The sequence below is a fragment of the Cebus imitator genome, unplaced genomic scaffold (genome assembly GCF_001604975.1).
Source record: "Cebus imitator isolate Cc_AM_T3 unplaced genomic scaffold, Cebus_imitator-1.0 Scaffold237, whole genome shotgun sequence".
Taxonomy (NCBI): Eukaryota; Metazoa; Chordata; class Mammalia; order Primates; family Cebidae; genus Cebus; species Cebus imitator.
In genome coordinates, this window is record NW_016107552.1 from 486767 (window position 1) to 502139 (window position 15373).

General features: G+C 58.8%; 1 protein-coding gene across 1 annotated transcript in view; it reads left to right on the forward strand.

Moving 5' to 3' along the window:
- The first annotated feature begins 10274 nt into the window (after positions 1-10274).
- The window catches only part of MN1 (MN1 proto-oncogene, transcriptional regulator), a 51694-nt gene continuing 46595 nt past the window's right edge, over positions 10275-15373 (forward strand). The window contains exon 1 of the mRNA XM_017498034.2: positions 10275-15238. Coding sequence (XP_017353523.1) covers positions 11461-15238 — 3778 coding nt within the window. The 5' untranslated portion in view covers positions 10275-11460. The remainder of the gene's footprint in view (positions 15239-15373) is intronic.

Genomic DNA, 15373 nt, shown 5'->3' on the forward strand with positions numbered 1-15373 from the left:
GTATATTAGTAGAGATGGGATTTTACCGGGTTGCCCAGGCTGGTTTTGAACTCCTGAGCTCAGGCAATCCACCCACCTTGGCCTCCCAAAGTGCTGGGATTACAGGCATGAGCCACCGCGCCCAGCTGGGGGAGAGATTTCAACAGGAGCTGGGAGTGGGCTGAATCCGTGTGGGCACTTTGTGCATGTGGACACGTGTGCGTGTGTGTGCGTGTATGTGTGTGCACACCCGGCGAGCATTCAAGTCGGGGAATGCCCCCAGGCCTCCCTCTCTCCACCTGAGCCAAGAAGGTGCAGTGATCCCAGCAAGGGCCAGGGTGACCCAGTGCCTGGTGGCAATCCCCTCCTCCAGGCCTGCCCTTTGGAGTGTCATTGGGTCCCTGTGCCTCCTGCTCCTGCTGTCTCCCCGCTCTCTGTGATTTAAGAGGCATTTTCCTTTTGGGTGATATAGATTCCAAAATGCAGCATCCATCTCCTGGGCTTGGTGAGGCCGGCCTGTCTGAGTTACAGCAGATTGCTTTCTGTGCGGGGAAGGGGGGCGGAGGGCACCCGTTTGCTCTTAATGCTCTCTGGGCTCGGAACATTTGAGCAAACATTCCTGGCCGCTTTGGAAGTTTGGAAACGCAGATGAGCTCATCGGAGCCAGAGGTGGGGGCAGCTGGCGCCTGCAGCCTGCCCAGAGCTCACCAGGTGGCCCGGTGGCAAATGTCAGAGGCTGGCAGCTGAGCCTCAGCTGGGGTGGAGGTGGCCAAGAGAGGGAGGCCCCTGCACCGCTGGGGCCAGGCCCAGAGAACCCGGGGCGAGTCCTCCGCTCAGCACTGCTCCTCCTTGCTGGCAGTGCCTTGGCATGGCGGGGCCTCCGGACCGGAGCCAGGAGTCTCAGGACCTCGCAGTCGGGGTCTAAGGGGAGAGGAGGAAAGAGAGCAGGCACCTCATCAATTCAGGGCTGCCCCGCAGGGAGCCACCCGCCCGGCAGGGGCCTGGCTCCATGTAGTAGCTGCTGTTTATTGAGTGTTAACTACGTGCTAAGTGCTCTGCGCCTGTTCACCCCCCTGACAACTCCAGAGAAGAGTATCCTCCTCACTTGACAACTGGGGAAACTGAGGCTCAAGGAGGCTCACCATGTGCAGCCGAGCCTGAGGCTGACCCTGTTCACCTCTGGACCACATTGCCTTCCTGCTATGCACAAAACAACAATTAGAGGAAGAGCTGGTAACACTGTCACAGGGCAAGCGGCGATGATTTGTGAACTTTTCCAAGGATCTGATCAAATAAGCACATTACTCACTCCCTCTGGGCTCCGCTTCCTCATTGGGTGGGAAGGGCCCTTCAAAGCCCATCAGCCCCGTCACCATCACTTTATAATCCCTTAGACAGCATGACTGATGGTGGGGGTGGGCAGTGGGGTGCCCGAGGGTTCCCTGGGGGTTCCCTTTGTTTCCTCCCTTTGGGCAATAAGTGCCAGCTCTTCTTTTGGTGTAACTCTCCCCAAGCCGCTTCTCAAAGCAGTGTGCCGCCTCTAGGTTCCCTTCCATAAAATGGGCGCACATCTATCCCTGCAGTACAATACTCTATGGAGAGGCGCCCACGTCATGGTGAGTGCTCAGAGACGGAAGGCTGCTCTCCTCCTATCCTGATCTTTGGAGGATGCTCGCAAGGCACACCCCATGTCTTACACTGGGGCACACTTCCAGGGGGCCCTAGAGAGGAAGCTTCTTTTCTCACCTCCCAGTGATGGCGCATGGCTGCAGAGCTTAACCTACACCATTTCATTCCGTCCTCACACATGTCCTGTGCTGTAGGTACGGCTGGAAACCGATTTTACAGATGAGGAAACTGAGGCACAGAGAAGGGAATGACCCGATCAAGGTCACAGATCTCAGATCTATGTGATGCTTGAAGCCACCCCAGCACACCCCTCTGTAAGGAAAGCGAAGAGGGAGCAAACAGGGACGTACCTGCCACATGCTGGCTGCTGTCGCTGCTGACACTGGGAGGAACTCGGTTTCAGACTCCAGCTGCACCCAGAGCTCCTTCCTGGAAGATAAGCTCAGGCCGGGTCTTGGCTTTGGGGGTGGTTCCTTCCAGCACTTGCTCCTAACCTCGGTGGAGACAGGGCTTGCAGCTGCGGGTGTCGGAGAGGGTAGGGGACGAGGGATGAGGGTGACAACTGACAGTGTGATTTGAAAGGCGTCGGCTAAGGACTGGTCCATCCCAAGTTTCCCCATCATAGAGGCTAACTTGGTGCTGTTTACGAGGCCACCTTTCCAGCGAGGTTCTCAGTGGTAAGGAGCCGGCATTGCTGATGGCTGCAGAGAGGGAGAACGGAGAGGTGGGGAGGGAGGGGCTTGTGAGCGTGCTAAATAGGTTTGTTGAATAATTATAAACCCTGCTGAACTTCTGCATTTTCTGACTAATTGTGTGGTATGTGATGCTTTATGTGTGATGCCTGGTTTTCCCCCCTCCCTTTTTTGCTGAATAGGGACTTTTTCAAGGGAAGGGTAACTGGGCCCTGGATTCGCTGGGGCCTCTGTTCCAGCCTGTGGGGCTGGTTTGAGTTATTTTGGGAGCAGGCCCTGGGTTCACCATGCTTTGCTTAGAGGATGGAAAATAGAAGCTCATAGCTGGATGCCGGCTGGGAGAGAGAAACCCACGTAGATGGAGACATGGGCAGGATGGCTTTAGGACCCTACAATCCGAGCGTGAAACAGGCCTTGCCCTGCAGCATGGTGTGGCTTTGAAGGAGTCACCGGTTGTACTAATCCGTCTCCATTCCAGAGGATCATGGAGATGCTGACTTTCTACGGTTGCTTTCTGGGTTCAGCCAGGTCTAAGAGAGTTTCTGTGCACAGAAAAGGGGAGGTTCACAGCACCGTGGCAATTTGTGTTTCTAAGCAAGGGTCTCATTTCTGATCCTCCACGTCACAGCCAAGCGTGTTGCTGTGCAGTTGAGATACTGGCTATGGCTCTGAGCTAGACTCATGAAAAAGGAGCGTTCCCCTGGGAAGGCTGGGTTGTCCAGGAGATCGGGGGGCTAGAGGCAAGCTGTGGAGCCTCGGCCCCACATGTCTGGTACCTGGGAAGTTGAAATGCCCTATGGCGGTCACAGCTTTTCTGCTCTGCATGTGGCCCTGCCAGGCCAAGGGCGGGGAACACTTCTTGTTCCAGATGTCTTTTTTTTTTTTTTTTTTTTTTTTGAGACAGAGTCTCATTCTGTCGCCCAGGCTGGAGTGCAGTGGCACGATCTCAGCTCACTGCAACCTCTGCCTCCCGGGTTCAAGCGATTCTCCTGCCTCAGCCTCCTGAGTAGCTGGGACTACAGGGGCATGCCACCACACCTGGCTAATTTTTTGTATTTTTAGTTGAGATGGGGTTTCACTGTGTTGGCCAGGACGGTCTTGAACTCCTGACCTTGTGATCTGCCCGCCTTGGCCTCCCAAAGTGCTGGGATTGCAGGCATGAGCCACCGCGCCCAGTGTTCCAGGCATCTTTTAAAGGGAAATTCAGTGGCTCCCTATACTGAAACCCTGTGATCAGACCTCAGAGACCCCAGAGAAGCAATGAAGTAAAGAAAACAATAGAGAAGGCAGGGACCCCTCTTTAGGGCTGGAAATCTCTGGGGGCTGAGAGTGACCCAGGGCCAAGCAGCAGAACGGCGGGCAAGGCTTCCTCTTTCCAGACGGTAGCACTGGGTTTGAGAGAGGGTTTTGTGACGGGCATGTGGACTAATGGAGAAGTCACACCAGGCCTGGTTTGAGTCCTGGCTCTGACTCTTACCTGCTAGGGAGAGCTCCTTCACCTCTCTGTGCCTCAGTTTTCACTTTTATAAAATGGGAAAAAGAATAGAACCTACCTCACAGGGTAGCTATGTAATATACTGATACTATAAAATATAATGTCGTACATATACAATTTACATGAATCATGTCCTGGGGACTGGGTGCTTTCTCACATTTTTGCCTCCCTCACCTGCTTGGAGACAGGTCAGGGGGTGGTGGTACTGGGCTTTGAACCTAGGAGATTGGGCTCTCAAATAGAAATGCCCCTAAACCTACCCCAACTGAGAAATGGGCAGGAGGTCCCACTCTGCCGAGAACAGTGTCTATAGTCACTGAGCCAAGAGGGGACTCTTGTCTGTGCACGCGACTGAGATGGGAGAGCCAGCAGGCATGGTCTTGCTCTGTGCTGGCTGCTGGGGTGCAAATCTGAGACTTCTCCTCTCCCAAGCCCCGTTTCCAGGGAAACCAGGTAAAGATGGCTCCTGGGGCCACATTGAAGGCAAAGAAAAGGGAGACCCTCAGCTCTCCAGGGATCTTTTAAAACTCCCCCTGGAATGTCTCTTGGTCTTGTTTTAAACCTTCCCATAGCTCCTGAGAACAATGTCCACACTTTCCTACCTGGCCTTGAGGTCCTCCTGATTCTGCCCTTTCCTCATCCCACTCTAAACTCACTTCTGCTTGGACCTTCCTGCATCCCATCTAACATGATTCCTCCTCTTGGAAGGTCCTGTGATCCCATTTGGTTGTCAAACTCCTATTTTACCTTCAAAACCCAACATTGGGAATCCTTCTCTATTTTCCCTCTTTCCTGGCACAGTTATTTTATCCCTCAGAGGTGTATAATGTAGTCCTTTCCCATCAAATACTAGGCTTCCTTTGATCTGGCTTGAAGGCTGGGACTGTGTCATCTACATTTTCTTTTTGAGCTCCTTGGCCAGGCCCTGGCATACCATAAGCATTTGGTATGTACATAATGAACAGATCGAGGAGAGACCCCGAAAGATAGACATTGTGTGTAGCCAGACGGACGAGGTGCCGTTGGTTAGCCAACAGCAGACTGCAGCTCCAGGAAGGCCTCACGTCTTCTGACTCCAGTCACCTGCCCTCTTCTCTGTCCTGGCCGCAGCTGGGGCTTCCTGCGATCGTGGCTCTGTTCTGCACCTCCCCCCATCCAAACACAGAAGAAATAATAATGGTCATAGGAGGGGCTGCCATTTAATAAATGTCTGTCCTGAGCCATACTCTGTGCCACTCTGCAAGCATTGTCTCCAGACCCTGTGCTCTATATCAAACGGCCCTGATGTCGCTTTCCAAGAGGGGAAACTGAGGTTCCAAGTAAAAAGTATTTTGCTTAAGGTCACATAGCTCATAAGTGGTGAAGACAAGATTGGAACCTGGATCTGTAACGCCCAAGTCCTTGCCCTTTCCGCCATTGGCCCACTGGAGGGCTTGTTCCAGCGATCGTGGACGTCAGGAGAAGTAGCCCCACCTCCCATCCTTCTCAGAACACCGCTTGAAAGAAAGACTTGAACTGCTGTGATTGAGGTGAGTTTCCGAGTTCCAAAGGAGATGGGGGTTAGAGGAAGAAGGCTAAGGATATTGATCTGTGTGTGTGTGTTTGCACTAGTTTCTTGTGTGTGTGTGGATGAGGCAGACACAGGATAATAGGAATCATAATTATGATACCATTTGGTAATAATGGCAGTAATGATAAAGGATGCTAACGCTTCTTGGCACTTACCACATCCCCTGCACTGTGCTAAGTGCTTTATCTGAATGATCATATTCAGATAGAGCAGGCAGTGGGGAAGAGCCAGGCCTCAGGGTGAGGAGATTAGAATCTCAGCTCTGCCACTGTTGGACTTTGGGAAAGTCCCTTGACTGGTGTGAGCCTCTGTCTCCTCATCTGTAGAATGGGTTCGGAGTCCCCACCTCATGGGGTTGCTGTACAGGCCTGACACGGAAGGAGCCTTCAGTGTCCTGAAGCCAGTGGGCAGACTTGTCCACTGTGGAGAGGGATGTGTGTGTCTGTGTGTGTGTGCTGACGTTCACACACTATGGAGGAGTATGCATGCATGAGTGTGCATGTGTGCTGACGTTCACACACTATGGAGGTGTATGCATGTGTATGTGTGTGCTGACACTCACACACTATGGAGGTGTATGCATGCGTGAGTGTGTATGTGTGCTGATGTTGACACACTATGGAGGAGTATGCGTGTGTGAGTGTGTATGTGTGTGTGTGCTGACATTCATGAACTATGGAGGTATATGTGTGTGTGAGCACATGTATGTGACATAGCCACATATCATGGAGGTGTATGTGTGTGTGTGCGTGCTGACATCCACACACCACGGAGGTGTATATGTGTGACTGTGTTGACATCCACACACCATGGAGGAGTGCGTGTGTGTGTGTGTACATGTATGCTGATATTGCTCTGTATGTGAGTGTGTGTTTGCTGACACAACCACACACTATGGAGGGGTGTGTGTGTGTGTGTGTGTGCTGACATCCACACACCTATGGAGGTGTACATATGCGTGTGTGTGTACATGTATGCAGACATAGCCACACACCATGGAGGTGTATGTGTGAGTGTGTGTGAGTGCATGTATGCTGATATTGCTGTGGTGTGTATGTGTGTGAGTGCACGTATTTGCTGACACAGCCACACACTATAGAGGTGTGTGTGTGTGTGTGTGTGTGTGTGTGTGTGCTGACATCCACACACCATGGAGGTGTTTGTGTGTGAGTACATGCTGATATTGTTCTGTGTGTGTGAGAGAGTGCGTGTGTTTGCTGACACAGCCACATACTATGGAGGGGAGTGTGTACGTGTGTCTGTGCTGGTGTTGGGGGCCTACTGGGCAGATGTCTGTCCTGAGCAGCACTCTGTGCCACTCTGCAAGCACTGTCTCCGATCCCTATGCCAGTAAGTCTCGTGGGTGAAGGATATTGGGTGCGGGTTGCTTTGTGTTTCTGTAGTGTGGGAAGCTTGCTGGTGGGGCGTCAGGCTGGGCTGGGGCTCCTGGGCTAGCTGAGCTGTGCCAGGCTCTCCACATCAGTAGCGAGTGTTCTGGGCAGCTCCCTGGGGGCCATCCCAGGCAGTTCCCCACTTGTCACCAGCTTAAAACCTCCCTGTCCAGCTCTAGTGCCCCATGCAGCTGTGTCTCCTCCTTCCCTTGCCCAGGGGGCCTCCTTTGGCCTTTGCCCGCACACTCAGCGCCCCTGGAGGGGGGACCTGGGGAGGGAGGAGGATGGAGAAAGGCCTGGTCGGCAGAGGGCCCTGAGGCTCCTGCTGCTCCCAGCTCTGCGCCTGCGGGGACTTTGAATTCGTCTGAGCACTAGGGGGCAATGTGTCTGTTCCAAAGCAACACGGCGGGACCTTGCGGGAGAAAGTACACACAGGCACACGCAGGGGCGCCCACACTGTGGAGGCGCACACGCCGGCGCATACCCGGGCACAGATGGGCACAGGCTGTGAGGCACACGCCCTCACACTCGCAGGAAAAACAGATACACTCGAGCAGAGATACACACTTAGAAGGGGCAAGGCAACTGCACACACAGGCACAGACGCGGTGGCTCACACACACAGAAATGCGGGGTTGGGGGACAGGCAGCGCATGTGCACCAAGACACCCAAAGATCCACGCACGCACACCCACACAGGCATGGACAGAAGCACAGGCTGATGTCCTGCCACCCGCACACAAGCAAAAGCACAAAATGCAGACATGTGCCACACACCCGCACAGCATTTGCAGTCTTGAGAAAGGTGACCCAGACATACATCCTGAACAGAAACTCCACCAGGTCTGAACACTCCCTTCTTTCAGCCACTCACACACCTTGTAGAGCTAACTCTTGGAAACAGCCCCAGAAAAATACTCCCACACCCCCCTCCCTGGAGCACACGGAATTATTCCACAGGAAACCTGCCCAGGTGTGCTGGAGACCCCCCCACCCCAGCCCTGTGTGAAGTCATGCCTCAGCTCTGCACACACCGGGTCCAGGTCTCCCCAGACTTCAGGCCTGTGAGCCATTCTTACAACCCCCCGGCCCACCCCAAGCTCCAGACAGGTCCCCACTTTTCCTTATTTCCTCCAGACACAGAGACACAGACACTCATAGGTGCCTCGGGAGACACCAGTAGTGGGACTGAGTGTGGGACCCAGTGCTGTGGACGATGCCCAGGCCTTTGGCCATGTGGGGCCCTCTTCCTTACAACCATTTTTTCCCTATTGCCTCCACCGTTTTGTCCAGGAGGTTCAAGATCCCCCCTGCTCTGTCCCGGGAGCCCCAGAGCCCTCAGGGTCCCAGGCCGCTGGGTGGAGGGTGTCACTGGAGGCCTGCCCAAGCCTTTATTTCTTTGTGCCTAAATCAGCAAAGTCTCAGTCTTTTCTCTGGCTCTCACTTCCCTGTCACTTTGCTAAGTAATAATTTCCATGTCCAATTCCATTTCTTTTCTAGTTCTGAAACCTCTAAGCTATCAGCAAGAGGATAGTTCACATGAAAACTAATTACACAAAATCAATATTTAATCACAGACCAACAACCTGATCCTGCAGAAAAATCCTTTAAAAACTCCACCGCCCTGTACAAATACTTCTTCCCCATGCTTATTTATGGACCCCATTTTTGGTGGGGGTAATTTTCATTTTTAATTTCAAAAAGAAAAAAATATATATTTCTGTTAGGCTTCCACAACAGGAAGCCCCCCAGAAGGGTCTTGGATCTGAGCTTGCTCTGGCTGAGTTTTAAAGTTTGTTGGTTTTTATCGTTTGTTTATTTTTAATTAAAAAAAATTTTTTTTGGTGGGGGGCAATTTCTTAGGAATTCCGCCGCTAGTCCAAAGTTGAGTCCATCCACCGCCTTTGTCGGCTCTGGCATACTTAGCCTGCCTTCCTAGCCACAACTCCGGGGAGCTATGAATCTGCGCGTACCACATGGTAACTTTTTAACTCCTGCCCGCAACGGTGGAGTGCTTAATCTAAGGGTTTTAAATAAAAAGGGCTCAGGGGTTGGTTTTATTATAACGTTTATTTCATTTCAGATTTCATGCGCAATTTAGCAAACGCTAGACGGACTCGGGCGATAAACACTTTCTTTTGTGGGGGGAAAAGGCATTTTTATACACCATGCTTAATTTTATTTAGATTTAATAGCGATATCAGGGGCACTTCAAAGAAAGTTCTTTTTTCGCCCTTCTCCTAAGAAGGCGAATCTGCTAGCAAAATCGCTTCGTGCTATTTTATGGCAAGGAAAATTAAAGGCCTTCTCCCCTCTCCTTCCCTACACTCTCTTTAGGGAGGAACACACACACGCACGCACACACACACACGCACGCACGCGCGCGCACACGCACACAGGCGCACAGAATAAACACCTCCTCTATCCTCCATCACCTCTAACTTCCAACTTCTAATTGCAAGATAGATTTCAGCCTCGGTGGGGATCAGGAAGATCTAAACATTTTAACTAAGATTATTGGGATAAATATTTCATAAAGAGCAGGGCAGATATTAAATTACTCCTATTGATTTTAGTATCACAGCCCAATTCCGTTCCTTGGCCTCTTCAGTTTAATTGATCTCTTAAGGAGGCCGACCTCGCACCCGCAGAGGGCTTGGGCCTTGGACCAGGTGGCCCGGGGGCAAGGTGTGCGGGCCGGCGGGTGCGCCCTCTTCGCGCGTGTCTTCTCGGGGGTTCCCAGCCGCCTCGCTAGTCGCTCCGCTTACTGGGCTCAACCGATGTGCTCCCCCATAAAGTGTCTGAGTGACCAGGGCTCCTTGGAGCCCCTACGCCGGCGGGTGAGAACCGGGAACCCCAGGCAGTGGGGATGGGGAACACTCGTGAGCGCCCTAGTGACTGAGGAGTGAGCAGGCGCCCAGGTCTGTCGAGGAGAACCCTAACTTCGGGGTTCCCCGTCTGCTTTACCCTCCAAGAAAATCCCAGGGCCGGCTAACTTGGGCGCCGCTAGTGGAGAGCCGAGGAGCGTTTACCCCGGAGCCGTAGCGCAGCAGACACTTAGCGACTTTCCGTGGCGAGTCCAGGGGCTTTGCCTGGCGACCTCATTGTCTGAGCGCCCCGTACGGCTCACCGCCCACCTCCCCGCCCCCTGCCCACCCGGCGGGTCTCGCTCCAGTTGGGGGTGGGGAGTTGGGAACAGTGTGAATGGGAAGGGGGTGAACAAAGCCAAGCTCCCGCCATTCTCCTCCGCCTTCACCCTCTCCAGCCCGCTGCGCCCGGAGACCAGGGCGCGCCCCCAGCGCACTGACGCCGGACCCCGAGGCGAGGCGGGCGCGGGGGACCCCAGAGCCGGGGTAATGCGGGTTCCTGGCTGGGGCCTCTGCAGCCAGGACCCCGGACCACCTTAAGAGCGAGCCCCGCCCCGGGCCCGGAGCTTGGGCGGCGCTGATTGGCGCAAATGTAATGGCTGAAATTGATTGCTGAAATGCAAAACTTGTTGCTGCTTCTCCCAGCGCTGGGCGAGAGGCAGACACAGAGAGGGGAGCCGAGACCCTCGGAACGCCCCACGCAGAGCACCCCCGCTAGTCGGGAGAGGGGTGCGCAGACCCCCCAGAGCTGCCCCCGCCCCCCGGATTCCAGGCTCGTAGAGCGCAGCCGGAACGCCTCGGCTCGCTCGCCCGGCGTGGCCCCCCGACCCGCGTCCGCCCCTCCCTCGGGTCCGAGAGGGACTCGCGAAGCACCTCGGCGCGGAGACGGGGAACCGGAGCCTCGGAGCGACCTAACCCTTCGCCTCGCTGCCCTCCCGCGCCTGCGACGGTGCGCGGAGACTCCAGCGAACTCAGACACCCAACGGCGGAGGACAGAAGCGGCAGGCGGCGGACGTGGCCGCGAAGCTGCGCGCCGGGCGCAAGGCACCCGCTGTCGAGCAGAGGAGCCGCGCCTTCCCCCGACCCTCTGCTCCGATCCCCGCCGCCCGCCGCCTCCCAGCCCCTCTGCGACCTCGGCTTGGGGGCCGGCACCGGCGATGCCGAGTGGAGCCTCCAGTCCTCCGACCCGCTGAAGAAGCAGCAGCCGCTCGCCCGGAGCCTACTGGGACTGTGCGAGCGGATCGTGCTCCGTGGAGGCTCCGGCTGCGGGGCGCGGGGACTCCGGGGGGGCGGGGGGAGGGACCGCTCTATCGGTGCCCGGCGCTAGCCGCGGCTTTGAAGGGTCTCCCTCCCCTGCCCTTAGCAGCTCTGCCACGGACTCCGGGAGGCTGCAGGCGGCGTCCTGGGGCTCCCCAACAGACCCAGTCGGACTTGAGAAGGTGATCGCTCTGCTCTCCCATCCCCCTTCCCTCCCCTTTTCCCCCACTTAACTTTTTGTCTCCGTTCATCCGCGGCTTCGTCCCCTCCCCGCAGACCCACCCGCGGCTGTGACAACCGCCCGGGGCATGGGACCCCCAACACGGCTCCTAGAGGCCGCGCGGCCTCGCAAGATGTGAGAGGCCCTCCCCGGGCAGAGCCCGAGCTTCGGGAGAGGAGCTGATCCACCCTCCCACCCCCAAGTCCCTCACATCAGGCGGCGTGGAGGTGCACGTTGAGCCCCCGCGGTGCTGAGCGTCCCGGAGCGCCCAATCCTGGGCTGGAAAGAGTAGCTGGCTGGAGGCGCGCCGCGGAGAGCAGGCTGTCATGCCCTATTGATCCCCTCTGCCCCCCGCCAAGTATGTTTGGGCTGGACCAATTCGAGCCCCAGATCAACAGCAGGAACGCTGGCCAGGGTGAGAGGAACTTTAACGAGACCGGACTGACCATGAATACCCACTTTAAGGCCCCTGCTTTCCACACGGGGGGGCCCCCTGGCCCTGTGGATCCTGCCTTGAGCGCGCTGGGCGAGCCCGCGATCTTGGGCATGAACATGGAGCCCTACGGCTTCCACGCGCGCGGCCACTCGGAGTTGCACGCAGGGGGGCTGCAGGCGCAGCCTGTGCACGGCTTCTTTGGCGGCCAGCAGCCTCACCACGGCCACCCGGGAAGTCACCATCCCCACCAGCATCACCCCCACTTTGGGGGCAACTTCGGCGGCCCGGACCCGGGGGCGTCGTGTCTGCACGGGGGTCGCCTGCTGGGCTACGGCGGCGCAGCCGGCGGCCTGGGCAGCCAGCCGCCCTTCGCGGAGGGCTATGAGCACATGGCGGAGAGCCAGGGGCCTGAGAGCTTCGGCCCTCAGCGACCGGGGAACCTCCCGGACTTCCACAGTTCGGGTGCCTCCGGCCACGCCGTGCCGGCCCCATGCCTGCCGCTGGACCAGAGCCCTAACCGAGCCGCCTCCTTCCACGGCCTGCCCTCCTCCAGCGGCTCCGATTCCCACAGTCTGGAGCCCCGGAGGGTGGCGAACCAAGGAGCCGTCGACTCGCTGGAATACAATTACCCGGGCGAGGCGCCCTCGGGACATTTTGACATGTTTTCGCCCTCTGACTCCGAAGGGCAGCTGCCTCATTATGCAGCGGGTCGCCAGGTTCCCGGGGGCGCTTTCCCGGGCGCCTCGGCCATGCCCAGAGCTGCGGGCATGGTGGGCTTGTCCAAAATGCACGCCCAGCCACCACAGCAGCCGCCGCAGCCGCAGCCGCAGCCGCAGCCGCAGCCGCCTCAGCAGCAGCAGCAGCAGCAGCAACAGCAGCATGGTGTGTTCTTTGAGAGGTTCGGTGGGGCCAGAAAGATGCCTGTGGGTCTGGAGCCCTCAGTGGGCTCCAGGCACCCGTTAATGCAGCCTCCCCAGCAGGCCCCGCCACCCCCTCAGCAGCAGCCCCCGCAGCAGCCGCCACAGCAGCAGCCTCCGCCGCCACCCGGGCTTCTAGTCCGACAAAATTCGTGCCCGCCTGCGCTCCCGCGGCCCCAGCAGGGCGAGGCTGGCACGCCCAGCAGCGGCCTGCAGGACGGAGGTCCCATGCTGCCCAGCCAGCACGCGCAGTTCGAATACCCCATCCACCGGCTGGAGAACCGGAGCATGCACCCTTATTCCGAGCCCGTTTTCAACATGCAGCATCCTCCTCCGCAGCAGGCGCCCAACCAGCGGCTGCAGCATTTCGACGCGCCCCCCTACATGAACGTGGCCAAGAGGCCGCGCTTCGACTTCCCGGGCAGCGCGGGAGTGGACCGCTGCGCTTCGTGGAACGGCAGCATGCACAACGGCGCTCTGGACAACCACCTCTCCCCCTCCGCCTACCCAGGCCTACCCGGTGAGTTCACACCGCCTGTGCCCGACAGCTTCCCTTCGGGGCCGCCCCTGCAGCACCCGGCCCCGGACCACCAGTCCCTGCAGCAGCAGCAGCAACAGCAACAGCAGCAGCAACAGCAGCAGCAGCAGCAGCAGCAGCGCCAAAACGCGGCCCTCATGATTAAGCAGATGGCGTCGCGGAACCAGCAGCAGCGGCTGCGCCAGCCCAACCTGGCTCAGCTAGGCCACCCCGGGGACGTGGGCCAGGGCGGCCTGGTGCACGGTGGCCCGGTGGGCGGCTTGGCTCAGCCGAACTTCGAGCGCGAAGGCGGCAGCACGGGCGCCGGGCGTCTGGGCACCTTCGAGCAGCAGGCGCCGCACTTGGCACAAGAGAGTGCGTGGTTCTCAGGTCCGCACCCGCCCCCCGGAGACCTGCTGCCCCGCAGGATGGGCGGCTCGGGCCTGCCCGCTGACTGTGGTCCGCACGACCCCAGCCTGGCGCCCCCTCCTCCACCTGGCTCAGGGGTGCTATTCCGGGGCCCTCTGCAGGAGCCGATGAGGATGCCCGGAGAGGGCCACGTGCCCGCGCTGCCCTCACCGGGCCTGCAGTTCGGGGGGAGCCTGGGCGGCCTGGGTCAGCTGCAGTCCCCCGGGGCCGGCGTGGGGCTCCCCAGCGCTGCTTCCGAGCGCCGGCCCCCACCGCCGGACTTCGCTACGTCCGCGCTCGGGGGCCAGCCGGGTTTTCCGTTTGGAGCAGCGAGCCGGCAGGCCACGCCGCACAGCGGTCCAGGCGTGAACTCGCCCCCCAGCGCGGGAGGGGGCGGTGGCAGCTCCGGTGGCGGCAGTGGCGGGGGTGCCTACCCGCCGCAGCCCGATTTCCAGCCCAGCCAGCGCACCTCGGCCAGTAAACTGGGTGCGCTCTCGCTGGGCTCCTTCAACAAGCCCAGCTCCAAGGACAACCTGTTTGGCCAGAGCTGCCTGGCTGCGCTCTCCACCGCTTGCCAGAACATGATCGCCAGCCTCGGGGCCCCCAACCTCAACGTGACCTTCAACAAGAAGAACCCGCCCGAGGGCAAGAGGAAACTGAGCCAGAACGAGACCGACGGCGCGGCAGTGGCCGGCAACCCGGGCTCGGATTACTTCCCAGGAGGGACTGCTCCTGGGGCCCCAGGACCCGGAGGCCCGTCCGGGACGGGTAGCAGCGGCTCCAAAGCCTCCGGGCCGCCCAACCCACCCGCCCAGGGGGACGGCACCAGCCTCTCCCCCAACTACACCCTGGAATCCACGTCGGGGAATGACGGCAAGTCGGTCCCCGGGGGCGGCGGCCGGGGACGGGGTCGCAGAAAAAGGGACAGTGGTCACGTGAGCCCTGGCACCTTCTTTGACAAGTACTCGGCGGCTCCGGACAGCGGGGGCGCACCTGGGGTGAGCCCAGGGCAGCAGCAAGCGTCAGGCGCAGCCGTCGGGGGCAGCTCCACGGGCGAGACGCGCGGGGCACCGACTCCCCACGAAAAGGCGCTCACATCGCCGTCGTGGGGGAAAGGGGCTGAGTTGCTCCTGGGGGATCAACCAGATCTCATGGCGTCCCTGGACGGCGGGGCCAAGTCGGACGGTAGTTCCCCGCACGTGGGTGAGTTCGCCTCGGACGAGGTGAGCACCAGCTACGCCAATGAGGACGAGGTGTCGTCCAGCTCTGACAACCCCCAGGCACTTGTTAAGGCGAGCAGGAGTCCTCTGGTGACGGGCTCGCCCAAACTCCCTCCCCGCGGGGTAGGCGCCGGGGAGCACGGACCGAAGGCGCCCCCGCCCGCGCTCGGCCTGGGCATCATGTCTAACTCTACCTCGACCCCTGACAGCTACGGCGGCGGTGGGGGCCCGGGCCATCCGGGCACGCCAAGCCTCGAGCAGGTCCGCACCCCAACGAGCAGCAGCGGCGCCCAGCCACCCGACGAGATCCACCCCCTGGAGATCCTTCAGGCGCAGATCCAGCTACAGAGGCAGCAGTTCAGCATCTCCGAGGACCAGCCTCTGGGGCTGAAGGGTGGCAAGAAGGGTGAGTGCGCCGTCGGGGCCTCAGGGGCGCAGAATGGCGACAGCGAGCTGGGCAGCTGCTGCTCCGAGGCGGTCAAGAGCGCCATGAGCACCATCGACCTGGACTCGCTGATGGCAGAGCACAGTGCTGCCTGGTACATGCCCGCTGACAAGGCCCTGGTGGACAGCGCAGACGACGACAAGGCGTTGGCGCCCTGGGAGAAGGCCAAACCCCAGAACCCCAACAGCAAAGAAGGTATATGCGGACCCGTTTTCCTCTCACTTCCCGGATGACCCGCCCCATCCCCAGTACAGGCCTCCGCCCCTTGGGGTCCCTTGAGGTTTGGAGGGCACGGGCCCTCCTAATCCCCAATCAGAGCTGGTTATCACA